General features: G+C 46.6%; 1 protein-coding gene across 5 annotated transcripts in view; it reads right to left on the reverse strand.

Moving 5' to 3' along the window:
- The window catches only part of Tcf25 (transcription factor 25), a 31,207-nt gene extending 19,916 nt beyond the window's left edge, over window positions 1–11,291 (reverse strand). For 2 of the 5 annotated variants that reach the window (XM_041649768.1, XM_041649769.1), the window contains exons 1-5: window positions 10,855–11,289; window positions 3,437–3,598; window positions 2,321–2,395; window positions 1,460–1,578; window positions 585–650 (exon numbers count right to left, since the gene is read on the reverse strand). In XM_041649768.1, coding sequence (XP_041505702.1) covers window positions 585–650; window positions 1,460–1,578; window positions 2,321–2,395; window positions 3,437–3,598; window positions 10,855–11,046 — 614 coding nt within the window. In that variant the 5' untranslated portion in view covers window positions 11,047–11,289. Of the gene's footprint in view, window positions 1–584; window positions 651–1,459; window positions 1,579–2,320; window positions 2,396–3,436; window positions 3,599–10,854 lie in introns of all 5 variants that reach the window. The other 3 variants (XM_041649772.1, XM_041649771.1, XM_041649770.1) reach the window with 2 other exon arrangements.
- Between the last annotated feature and the right edge of the window lie 1,809 nt (window positions 11,292–13,100).

Below are 13,100 nucleotides of genomic sequence, written 5' to 3' on the forward strand. Positions count from 1 at the left end.
AGGTTAGAGAACTCAAGTTCCAGGCCAGAGAATCCTGTCATGAACAATAAAGCAAAGATAAATCTTTCTAGACATTCTGATGGAGAAGCAGAGAGAATATACATTGTTTCCTAACACAATTCCCAGAGGTGGACCCTTGTACCCTTTTCCTTGACTCATGGGACACCCTGCAATGCTATCCCTGTCACATGTCGCCCAGACACTAAGAACTATTAAAAACCACCACAGATACAACACCTCCTATCACCTCAACTTCGGATTACATAGTTACTGACTGAAAAACAAAAACACAACTTTGAACAACAAGGTCTTTAGCATCTTTGCAAAAATATGATGTCCTTCCTAGGGAAGAAGGCATGAAGGACAGACCCCGGGTACATGGAGTCTTGATGACTTCACAAATCATTTCTTTTGACTCATTTCAGAACCAATGCTAAGAGCTCTACTTAATACACTATGGATGCAAACATTTCCCCTAGGAGAACTCACGGCATTCTTTCTGCCTCAGTCTCCCTCTACACAGCCTTCCCTTTACAGTCTGGGAAAGACAGAACCTGCAGAGCACAGAGTGACCAGGGCCTCACCGTTGTTCTCCCAGGACCGCTCGAGCACCAAAATACCTTTTCAGTTCTGTATCTGGATTCAAGTGCCTGAGGAAAAAGTTTAGAAAGAAAAATTATGTTTTTCTACAGTAATTCTAAATTTTTTATAAATTTTCAATTTTTATAAAATTTTATAAATTCACATAAGGATCTAATAGGGAGCTTGGCATGGTGGTACATGCCTGTAATCTCAGTACTTGGAAGGCGGAAGCAGGAGGATCAGAAGTCCCAGCCAGCCTTGAGCACACTGTGAGACCCACTCTCAAAAAACTAACAACCTCTGTAGTAAGAACTATGTTTTACTTATCTGAATGGGAATGGCTGCTCCACACAGCTCAAGAATCCAAGATACATAAAGCTAAAAGTCCTCTAAAATATGAATGAGTATTTCTTATTCCTTGATATTTCTTAAATGTTTAATAAGCCTGATTTATTTGCTTCTGAGGCAGAACGTCTCATTCTGTAGCCCAGGCTGTCCTTGAACTTGTGGCAATCTTTCTGCCTCAACCTAATGAGTCCTAGTATCACAAGCAGAAGCCACCAAACCCAGCACGCATTGCTTCATTTTGTTTTTTAAAGGAGCTGAATGTCAAGTTGGTGGCACAGACGATGGGATGCAGGGGATTCCACATGTGAGGTGCACATTCCCCTCTGAACTGCATCCCTACACCTCACCACTATCCCAGAAATAAGAGCAGCCCTGTTCTCCTGCCTCCACTTCCCCAGTGCTGGGGCTGATTACAAATGTATATCATCAGATTTGACCGGAAAAAAAGATAGTAATTTTTCTTCTTCTTTTTTTTTTTTTTCCCCCCAAATATTGTTTTTTTTCTCCTGAAGTGAGGGCAGGGCTGTACCTGTGCTCCACATACAGGACGTGCTTCCTGGAGTTTAGTGGAGGGGGGCCTGGGTGGCTGAACCCGCTGCTGTCTTCGATCCTCTCTAAGATACGATCAATATCTTCTAGCCCATTTTCCTAAAAGTCAGAACACCTGTTAATCATTGCATTGACTTTCACTGCTAGGATTCTAGGCATGCGCCACCATACCTGGCTCTGACTTTACTTCAATAGTATAACCATCGGCAACGGAATGATTTATTTTGAAAAAGAATGATTATGTTGATTTACCTCCTAAAAGACATGATCATACGCTGCACAGACGTTCAGAAAGGAGACATGTCTCACTAGAGAAAGCCAGAAGAGCTGGAATCACAGACTCAGAGGGCCCTGGAAATCACAGGCTAAAACACCACATCTGCTCTCCAGAGGAGCTTACCTCCCTGGGTAAGCCGAGTCATGACCCTTTGCTGGACGGTAACAAAACTACGACTTTTTTTTTTTTTCAGAACTACAGTAAGACACTGGGCATGAGGCAGGACTGTACCGTCTGATGACAGATCCAGTGGCCTCTACACTCACTACCAACTTAAGCCATTAGGATAAGACAAAAGTAGGTTGAGCAGGGAAGAAATCTAGAAGGAACGCTCACCTCAAAACACAGAACCCAAGAGTGAGGTCTGACAACCAGGAAGCAAAGGGCACAAGGCAGAGCAAGATCTGTAAGTGATGTTCCCTTTGTTCTCCTGACCTCTCAGCCACACTTCAGTGGGAAGCAATCAAAATGTTCAATAAAACAAATCTTTCTTTAGAAGCAGCCTGAGGGACCATCAGGAACAGTGAGGCTCAGGCAGAGGAACCAGCCAGTTTGACAACATACCGAGGATTCTCCTGTGCAGCTTTTCTTATTTTTCTGCTTCTTTTTCTTCTTTCGGAGTTTGCCACTTGCATTAGACTAATGGAAGGAGACATTTTAATCAATGGAAAGAAATAAAATCGAAAACGTTAAGAACTACGCAACAGCCAGGTATGGTGGCGCACGCCTTTAATCCCAGCACTTAGAAGGCAGATACAGGTGAATCTCTAAGTTTGAAGCCAGCCTGGTCTATATAGAGAGTTCCAGGCTAGCCAGGGTATATAGTGAGACTCTGAATTAAAATAAAATAAAATGCTGGGCGGTGGTGGTGCACGCCTTTAATCCCAGCACTCGAGAGGCAGAGGCAGGTGGATCTCTGCAAGTTCGAGGCCAGCCTGGTTTACAAAGTAAGTTCCAGGACAGGCTCTAAAACTACAGCAAAACCCTGTCTCTAAAAACCAATAAATAAATAAATAAATAAATAAATAAATAAATAAATAAATAAAAATTTAAAGAACAAGTTCAATTCCCAGTGTGATAGTCCTCCTTCTTTTCCCCACATCCTCAAGTTCTTCCAATTCACTTGCATTTCTGCAGTAAGAAACAACTCCCATGGTCCTCCCCAGTGACAAGGTGGGCGTGGCCTCTCATACCCTGCCCTGACGTGCCTCAGGACTTCCCGTACCTACAGCAGACTTAGCTCACAGGACCATCCAGTCACCTGGCAACTGTCTTTCTCTCTTCATTTTGCCAACCATTTCCTGCTGTGCTCTACCTGCCCTGAATGGGGAGTCACTGGGTCAGGGTTCCTCACGGCGGGCCCTACCTCTGCTCTCCTGCAACACCTACAGTAGCCAAGTCCTTCTGTGAGAACTCAGGCTTCATCAGACAACATCTGATCAGACACAGACACTCTTGAAAGAGGTAGGTAGACACTCTACATGGTACCCATGAGGCTAATAATGGCCTTCAGACTCCCAAAGAAACCTCACCTAGGTTCCTCAGGGCAACCAGACAATTGATGAGCTCAAACTCAGAAGAATTCAGGAAACTGGTGGGACAGGGTACTGAGCTGCTAGCACCCTGGGGCCTTTCCTCTGACATGCCTCAGTCACCCCATCACCGTATGACCGCCTATACCTGTTCTGGGAACCCTGCCTTGGCCTCGTCCTCATCTTGCTTCGCCTCTGGGTTTCCACGCTGAGCCCTTCCTTTGTTCCCTGATGACACAGACTCTGGCAGGCCACAGTCAGACCTCTCCCCATTTACCACAAGGTCATCCTCAAGATCTTCGATGTTTATCTAGAAAAAAAAAAAGACAAGAAGGACGTGAAAGCAGCTGAGCATCACAGTCCAGTGTACGCGGACACACTTGAAAATGGAAAGGCTCTGAAGGGGTCAGGGTGCAGTAGTGAGAAGGAAGAAGTATCTGGTCCGTGCAGCACAGCACATTCCAGAGCTTCTGAGTGACTTCTGGCTCAGTCGCGCACCCAAGCGATATCAACGGTTGAATGGTGCACAGCACCATCATCTTTAGGCACGACATTCAGAATCCCAGACCACAGGACCCCATTTACTGAGTACCTCCCAAAGGCAACTTCAAATTTCTTCTTCTTTTTTTTAATGTTTATGGGTATTTTGCCTACATGTACCACATGTATTTCTGGTGCCCATGGAAGCCAGGGGAGGATGACATATCCCCTGGAACTAGAGAGTTATGAGTCATCAATGTGGTTCAAACCTGGGTTCTCTGTAAGAGTAGCAACCAGTGCTCTTGACCACTGAGCCATCTCCAGCTTCAATAAACTATTTTTAAGTCTGTTAGACTTGCCAGACAAGGTACCACAATGCCTGTGACAGGCTGCTAAAAGAGAAGCTACTTTTTGAATTGGCAGAAGGAATCCAGCAGAACTCTTCATTCCGGAGAGTGATTATGTACCTGAAAATCAGGAATAGCAGCTATCTATGTACAGGCAGAACTGAGGAGACGTCTGGAAACATCACAGATATTTCCCTTTGATTGTTCACAAATAGAACACTAACACATTCTTTCCTCACAGAATATTCACTTGCAAACCTTGCTAATGATTCCTCAGGAGGGCAGAGGACAAAAAACAACGAGAATGGGCTAGAGGACATAAAGTTTAGCAGCCAAGAGCACTGGCTGCTCTTCCAGAAGACCTAGGTTTGAGTCCCAGCACCTACAAGTCTGCCTACAATCTTCCATGTTCCAGTCCAGGGATCCAATGCAGCATTCCAGCCTCCGTGCACACCAGGCACACATGTTATACACAGGCATACATGCAGGCAACACACACACACACACACACACATAAAAATAACCTTAAAAAAATGAACACGCCTCTCATTACCCTCGTGCTGTTGAACGCACTGTGTGTGGCAGTAAGAATTTAGTTTCACCTTCAACAGGCAGTGGTAAGGCACACCTTTAATCCCTGCACTCAAGAGGCAGAGGCAGGAGGATCTCTGTGAGCTCAAGGTCAGCCTGGTCTACAGAGCTAGTTCCAGGACAGCCATGACTATTACGCAGAGAAACCCTGTCTGGGGTCGGGGGAGAAGGTTTAGTTCCACTTTATAGATACATAATAATAAACTGAATCCCATCCAAACAAAGGCCTAGCCTCTGTCCTGGTTTCTGGGCAGTTAACATCTAAGCAAGCCTCTGGTCATTCTCCACAATAATGTCGTCTTCATTGGGGATTCAATCCACACTGACCAAAGGACTTACAGGGGCCCTGAGGCCAAGTCACGTGGTAGCAACATGATCTAATGTGGGTATCCAAAGTCACTATTTCATCCTCCAAGAAGCACCGCAGAGCCAGGTCAGCTAAGTGAACTACACAGTAAAGCCCCATTCAAGGAACTCCACCAGCAAACTGCAGAACCAGCTCATCTTGCAACCCCCATGCCAAAAAGAGACAAAGAACCTGAACATGGAAACTCAGGTCACATTCCCCGGCTGGGAATGCTTCACGCACACGGTCATGGACATCTGAAGGACTGGAGGCCCACCTGGTCGATAGAGCAAGCACGGCCTCTGGTACTTCCCTCTGTCCACGCTCTGTCCTTGCACACTCTGTACGTGTTCCCTGACGTAAGCCACACAACAAAATTCTTATTTCTCACTATTTACTAACCCTGCAAGGTGGCCTTGGGAGCCCCATAGTAGGAACCAGTGTCAAAAAGACAGTCACATGAATTTTCCCCTCACGTAAGGGAAAAGTCATGCTCATTCAGGTTTATATGCGGTTGGTGAAAGATTTATATATTGTTTACATATTGTTCTAATATAATAAAATTACTGTAATGTGCACCAAAAAGCTACTTTTTTTTTCAGACAGGGTTTCTCTGGGTAGCTCTGTGTCTTGGAACTCACTCTGTAGACCAGGCTGGCCTCAAACTCGGAGATCCATCTTTAAAGTCATGCAGCACCATGCCTGGTTCCAACTTTTTTTTTTTTAAAGACAGAGTCTCACTAAGAAGCCAAGGCTGGCCTTGAACTCTTATCAACCTTCTTCCCACCACACCCAACTGAGTCAATTTTTTAAGTTAATTTTGTTTGTTGTCCTTGTTCTTTCGAGTCTATATGCATGTGCATATATATATGCACACATACAGTATATACAACTTTTAAAAAAAGGTCTATTTTATGTACATGAGAGCTCTATATGCATGTACAACTTTATGCCAGAAGAGGGCATCAGATCCCACTATAGATGGTTGTGAGCCACCATGTAGTTGCAGGGAATTGAACTCAGGACTTCTAGAAGAGCAGCCAGTGCTCCTAACACCTGAGCCATCTCTTAGGCTCCCACACAATACAAACAAATATATATAATATATATTATATAGAGACCATACATATATATATTATAATGTTATTTATATCTATATTTTATATTATATTCATGTGTACAGGTATAACGTGATATTTCTTTATAAAAACATACTTAAGTATATTTAATATATAATAGTTTGTATTATATATAATATTATAAAATATATAATACAAGGGGCTGGAGAGATGGCTCAGTGGTTAAGAGCATTGCCTGCTCTTCCAAAGGTCCTAAGTTCAATTCCCGGCAACCACATGGTGGCTCACAACCATCTGTAATGGGGTCTGGTGCCCTCTTCTGGCCTGCAGACATACACACAGACAGAATATTGTATACATAATAAGTAAATAAATATTTAAAATATATATATAATACAAATATAGAAACAATATATCTATACATATAGTATATATTATAGCCTCTCTATATATTACAAATATAAACATAATAAAAATATAACATTTACACATTCTGTATGTATACATTATAATATATCTATATATAGAGTGTACACACACACACTTTTGTTTTTGCTTTTTTGAGACAGAATCTCTACATGTGACCCTGGCTATCTTAGAAGTCACTCTGTAGACCAGTCTAGCCTCAACTCACAGAGATCTGCCTGCCTCTGCATGTGCCACCATGCCCAGGAGACCATACCCCTATGCCTGCCCCCACCCCAAAACAGGGTTTCTCTGTGTAGTCTCGGCTGTCCTGGATCTCACTCTGTAGACCAGGCCGGCCTCAAACTCAGAGATCTGACAGCCTTTGTCTTCCTAGTGCTGGGATTAAAAGCATGGGCCACCATGGCCCAGTTGAAACCATATCTCAAAAAAAAAAAAAAGAAAAAGAAAAAGAAAAGAAAAAAAAGGCGTGTGGCGGTGGTGTACTCCTTTAATCCCAGCCCCAGCACTTAGGAGGAATAGGCAGGCAGATCTAGCATGCACAAGACCCTAGGTTCAATCCCCATCACTGAACAGAACATACTAGTACTCAGCAATAAGAAAGAGCAAACCAGGAATACTCAAAACAAGTGTGCTCTGAGCAAGGGGCCAGGAGAAGTGAGCACATACCAGACGTCTAAAGCATGAACAATTCACACAGTTGGAAATGTCAAATACATACTAGATGCTGCAAGTAGATATATTTTATTATATACCTTGAATAAGTTGATCCCCCCCCCCTCCTTTGAAACAGGGTCTCACTAAGTAGCCCTGGCTGGCCTGGAACTTAATATACGGTCAAACTACCCTCTAACACAGAAATCCTGAGTGCTGAGATTCAAGGTATGTGCTACCATGTTCAGCAATAAATTGATTTTTAAAAATTCTTCTGATTGAGCCTGGCAGTAGTGGCACAAACCTTTAATCCCAGCACTCAGGAGGCACAGTCAGGTGGATGTGAGTTTGAGTCCAGCGTGGTCTACAGAGCTAGTTCCAGAACAGTTAGAGCTATTACACAGAGGAAACATCTTCTGACTGAAATAATAAAGATGATTTCTAATGTAAAGTCTTTACCTTGCTTCCTTCTCCAAAGAAGACATTATCAACCCCTAAGAATATATCCAAGTAAACCACTTACAGTAAAGTTTCTAGAGTGCTTTTGTCCCCTTCATTTCCAACAGCACATTTCTGCATTGTTGAGTGCTGATCCATGCCCAGCATATGCTACACACTGCACCCATGAGTTTATGCAGTATTCATGACAGTCCTACGAGTTAGCAAGAGCATCCTTGCATCTGATTCCACAGCCTTGCATGCATGTCTTATTAAAATCATCACAGATTGGTATGCATGTTGGATGCCAGACACTATCCTGAGCAGCGGGGGTATATCAGTGAGCAAGAGAGTCTATGTTTCCAAGAAACTTCTATTCCAGCAGTGGAAAACAATCAGCAAACACACAAGAATATAGTGTGCTTGTGGTAGGTACGTGCCGGGGGGAAGGAAAGAAAAATCAAAACACAGAATCAAAGGAATGTGGCTGAGGCTGGTTGTAAGGGGAGATGCAACCAGAAGGATAACACCTAAGCAAGCCCACGAGAGGCGAGAGTAAGTCTTATGTGAGCATATCAACAAAGAAGACTGCAGCCGGGGACAGGGGGCACAGCGAGGTCAGGGTGGCTGGAACACAGTGAGCAAGATTAGAAAAAGATGAGGTGGGGGAGAACTGTCCTGCACGAACCTGGCTCCTGACAACTGCTGGGAAGGGAGAGCTATCAGCTGTGTATTCAGAACAGAGTGTAGAGAACAGCAGTAATGAAGTCTCCTGTGCACCTGGAGCTGAAGACGCTGTACACGTTAGACAATGTTAAAACTGGGTAGAATCAGTATGAATGTTAAAACTTCTTCAAATTCTGATGTTAGTTTTCCTATAACTATGCAAAGACTTTGGAGGATGATGGAGCATTTTGATTCTCTAATTGGCAATTGTTGAATTCTTCCGCAGTGCCTTGAGGAACAGAACTGTCCATCCAACAGCAAGGCAGACTATCCATTCAATATATATCAATATTCCTTTGTACATTACAGAGGATTTGAAAAAACTGTGATCACAGCTGATTGTTCAGCCTCCTAAAGGTGCAGTGTCAGAAATAGTGTTTCAGTTTGTATTCGGTTCTTACTATCACAGTCTTGGTTGCTTTGTAGGTGATCCCCTGAGCCCAAACTCAAGTCCTCTGGAAAAGCAACAAGGGCTCTAAACCAGTTATTTCTTCGGCCCTTTTTCTTTCTTACTTCAATTATGTGGGCTAAGCCAGTAATACAGAGAAAGAAGCAGCTGAGCAGTGACCAGCCTGGGCTCCAGAAGCGGCAAGGCAGCCAGCGACGTGCCACCTAAAAAAGAGGCAGGTGAACAGTTCAAGAGACGCGGGGGGGGGGGGGGGGGGGGCGTTGGAACAAAGGGAGGCACACGCAGAGAACTGAGGCTAAAGGTAGAAAGCTGGAAAGAGCCAGGGAAGAAAAAATGCAAGCCTTGATCACCAGAGGAAGAGTTCCAGAGAGCTGTAAAATCTTCAGGGCCAATGGTCTCAGACACCCAAGGTCTGAGAGCTAACACCAGTTGCTGCCAAGGGAGGAATCTGGATGTTGAGGAAGACTCACTTAAAGGAGAAGAATGTGATGTCCGAGATCTGATTAAAAATCATCTCGTGGAGAGAAGGGAGCGAGTAAGACATGCAGACTGAATGAATGTAACTGGGAACTGGGCCACGGGCACATAAGAGGGATTTGTATTTCCCTTTATTTTTTTTATTATTTATTATGCATACAATGGTCTGCCTGCATGTGTCCCTGCAGACAGAAGTTGGCACCAGATCTTATTACTGGTGGTTGTGAGCCACCATATGGTTGGTAGGAATTGAACTCAGGACCTCTGGAAGAGCAGTCAATGCTCTTAACCACTGAGCCATCTCTCCAGCCCTATTTTATTTTTTATTTATAAGATAAGGCCACCATGCTTCTGCTTCTTTGAAGATGGCACTGTTAATGCTTTAGTGTGTATCTTTTAAAAAAATGTTTATTTTGATGTGTATGGGTGTTTTGCCTATATGACTGTGCACCAAGAACAAGAAACAAAAGGAAGCGGAGCTACGTTCAGGCTGAAAATCAGAGGAGGAGTTCCGCCAGAACAAGGGGAGGCTTCAGTCCCACTACCACCACAGACTGTACATCAATCCCTCTCCTTCCTTCCTGGAGAGGCGAACGATCTCTGAATCAAACTCCTAAAATCTCTACGACATTTCCCACGCTCCTCAATATCTTTGTATATGGACTTTTAAACCTGCCAATCGATAAAAGCAGGGGACAACCCACTGCAAGGTTATTACAAAGGACTTCCAGACAAGTTTTCACTCACTCAAAAATGGCCACTGAAGCCTTACCATATGTGCACACTGGAGACACTAAGCGACTGAGACAGACATATTATCTGCCCACACATGAAGCCAGAATCATAATTCATGCACATATGGAAACTGCAGACACAGGTCAGGCAGCCTCAAAGAAGAACATTATGGGACTCGAGTGCTACACATTTACTGCGTCAGACACCTGCCGCAAAGGATGAGTTAGGTACAAATGCTGGGACAGACAGAAGTGCTGTGGCAAATAAACCAAGATGTTTGTCAAGAGCTAGAATCGAGACCCCCTCGAGAGGCTGACAGGAAGCCATGCCTACCGCTGTACAGCACTCCCCCTAGATAGCACAACCCTACCCCTTCACTGACGCCTAGACACAACTGAACCCCACCTTCCACTCACCAACCCTGCGGGCCCTCCCCTTAGCTATCTCAGAGGTCATGACCCTCCCGCCCTGACGTCATGGCCCGGTCCTGCCCCTATGTCACACCACGCTTCTAGACATTGGCCGGAGACACGCCCTATCCTGCAGCGAAGTCCTGTCACTCAACCCCTTGACAGCATCCCGCTCCCCCTCCCCGCAACCTTTAGGAGCCCCTTCGCTCAGCATTTTCTCCCACCTTCCACTCGATCTCGGCCGGGGAGCCCCGCCCCTCGCCACCACCCCGACAGGCTCCGCAGCAGTGCCTCATCACCCCACCCACCCTCCCGAAGACCCGCCTTCCCCGATGCAGCGCAGTCCCTTCACTCCGCCCACTCGCTTGCAGTCTAGACTCAACTTTAGGCCCCCTTCGTATGACGTCATGCCCCCCACCCCGTCCCCTCTGGCTGCCCAGCTCCTTACCAGCTCGAACCGGTTGTTGACACGGACTCCTTCCTTCCCGGCGCCCCCGGGGCGCCGGCCACCCGATCCTTGTTTTGGTCCCTCTTCCTCCGCGTCATCGTCATCTGGGAGGACAAACTGCAAGGCGTCGGGCCCTAGGGGTTCCTGGCCGCGCTGTTCCCCCCTCAGCCTCCGGAGGGCCCGGCGCGACATAGGACCCGACAGCCTGATGTAGGCAGAGGGACGAGGAAGAGCAGGCTAGCGGCGGCGCCTGCGCACTTGCGGCGCGCTGGCGCAAGGTTGGCGTGTCGCGTTTGTGCGCAGCGGCTCTCCGGAACTTCCTCCCAATCACCCGTGCAGCCCGAGAAGGTGCGAGGGTGGCCCTGAGAGTTCTCGCGAGAGTTGGGCCCTGGCGGCGGCCGGGCGCCGACCGTACTGCAGTATTTCTTCGGCTTCCGAGGGGTATGGGTTGCAGATAGCAGGCTGTGACGCGGACGGGAACGCGCAGGCTCAGAACGCCGCACGCCACGCCACTGACGTGGTTCCCGGGGCTGGCGGGCGGCGTGGGGGCGGGGGTTGGTTAGGTGGGGCCAGGTGAGGAGGAATGGGAGCAGGTACGCACACTGCTGTCGTCTGCGTGCGAAGATGGGACCGTGGAGCCCGTGTCTGCGTAGCCTACCCTTGCGACCTGTCCGATGGTCCCCACCTCCACATGGCTACTAGACTGCAAAGGGACGGTTTCCGCCTTTATAAACCGTCTAGGCCGAGGAACATCGTCAAGACAGATTCCTGCATAGCTCCTCTCTGAGATGCACGGAACCGAGTTAGGCACTAGGAGTTGCTTTTTTTTTTTTTTTTTTTTTTTTGGCTCGTGTTCTGGTGGTATTGGGTGAGGAGTAGTGTGGATTCTAATTCAGGAAGGTTTTCACAATAAGGATGTAGGGACCTTCTGCACAGATCTGGCTCTGTTTTCTTTCTTTCCTTCTTTAAAATAAAACAAACCCAAGAAAGATCCGGGCAGTGGTGGCACACACCTTTAATCCCAGCACTCAGGCGGCAGAGGCAGGCGAATCTTTGAGTTAGAGGCCAGCCTGGTCTACAGATTTCCAGCAGTCTAGGGTTACACAGAGAAACCCTGTCTCTGAAAAACAAAAGAAAGCAAACAAACAAAACACCGAAGATCTTGGCTGTGTATCCCTGACTGGCCTGGAGCTTGCTATGTGGACCACACTGCCCCTTGAACTCACAGGGATTCTCTGCCTCTGAAGGTCCGGGATTACAAAACTGTGCTATGTTTAGGCCCAGTTTTTTATACTTTGGAAAAAAAAATTCCCTAGACAAGCCAGGATTGAGGACCTCCAAAGTACAAATGTAAAATAAACTAGTGTTGGGTCGGACCCTTTCCCACCTTGGGAGCAGAGGAGAGGACACTGTGAGTGGAGGGACAGCCTTCACTGTTGGGCCAAGCCGGTCACTGTTCTAGATTCTTATTTTCAGAGATAGATATCCTTTTACAGGTGAAGAAACTGACTTAATGAGTAAGTAGCCCAGAGAGAACCTGGGTTTCCCTTCATGTGACTTCCCAAATCCCAACAAAGTAGGCTATTTGCAAGGACAGGTGGGCAGGGCAGATCCCTTATTTCCAGCTCTGCTGTGACCCCACTGTCCATGAGCTCCACGCCAGCCTGCCTCCCCTGGGAATCTTGGTCTCTCCCTAGGTTGAATCCTGAGTCCAAAGACTGGCTTAGCTGCTCTGCCCACACTATGCAAGAATCTCAAGGTACTTCAAAGTTGATGTCCTGTAGCTGCTGTCTCAGGGTGTCACCCCACATCCCCTTCCCTGGTTCTAGTCACAGTTAAAAGTCCCAGCCTCCTCCACATCAGGCTCAGCACACCATCTTCACGTCTGTTTTGAGTGTTCAGCACCAGGCTAGTTTCTGTGTTATCTGCGATCGAGTGGTGTGACCAACTTACCCAGAACTCTCAGTCTGGAACCGCTTCTCCTGGGAGAGGTTGTCAACACTGAAGGATGCATCAGACCCAACCTGGGAGTCGGTCTTCCCTGAACCACTAGCTCTAACTGTGTCTCCCTGAACTGTTGCAGATCTGGTCCTTCAGGAGATCTCGGCTCTGAGCCACTCTGACCTAGTATCCAACAGATGAGGCTGAGGCTGGTTCAGTGGGCTGATGTGCAGCCGACTGTTCTGGAAGAGACCAGCAACCCCAATGGGCAGTAAGACAGAAGCACACAGTGCTCTCCTGCCTAA

This window comes from Microtus oregoni, unplaced genomic scaffold, assembly GCF_018167655.1.
Source record: "Microtus oregoni isolate MIOR12 unplaced genomic scaffold, Mior012 000004F_ref0000308, whole genome shotgun sequence".
Classification (NCBI taxonomy): domain Eukaryota; kingdom Metazoa; phylum Chordata; class Mammalia; order Rodentia; family Cricetidae; genus Microtus; species Microtus oregoni.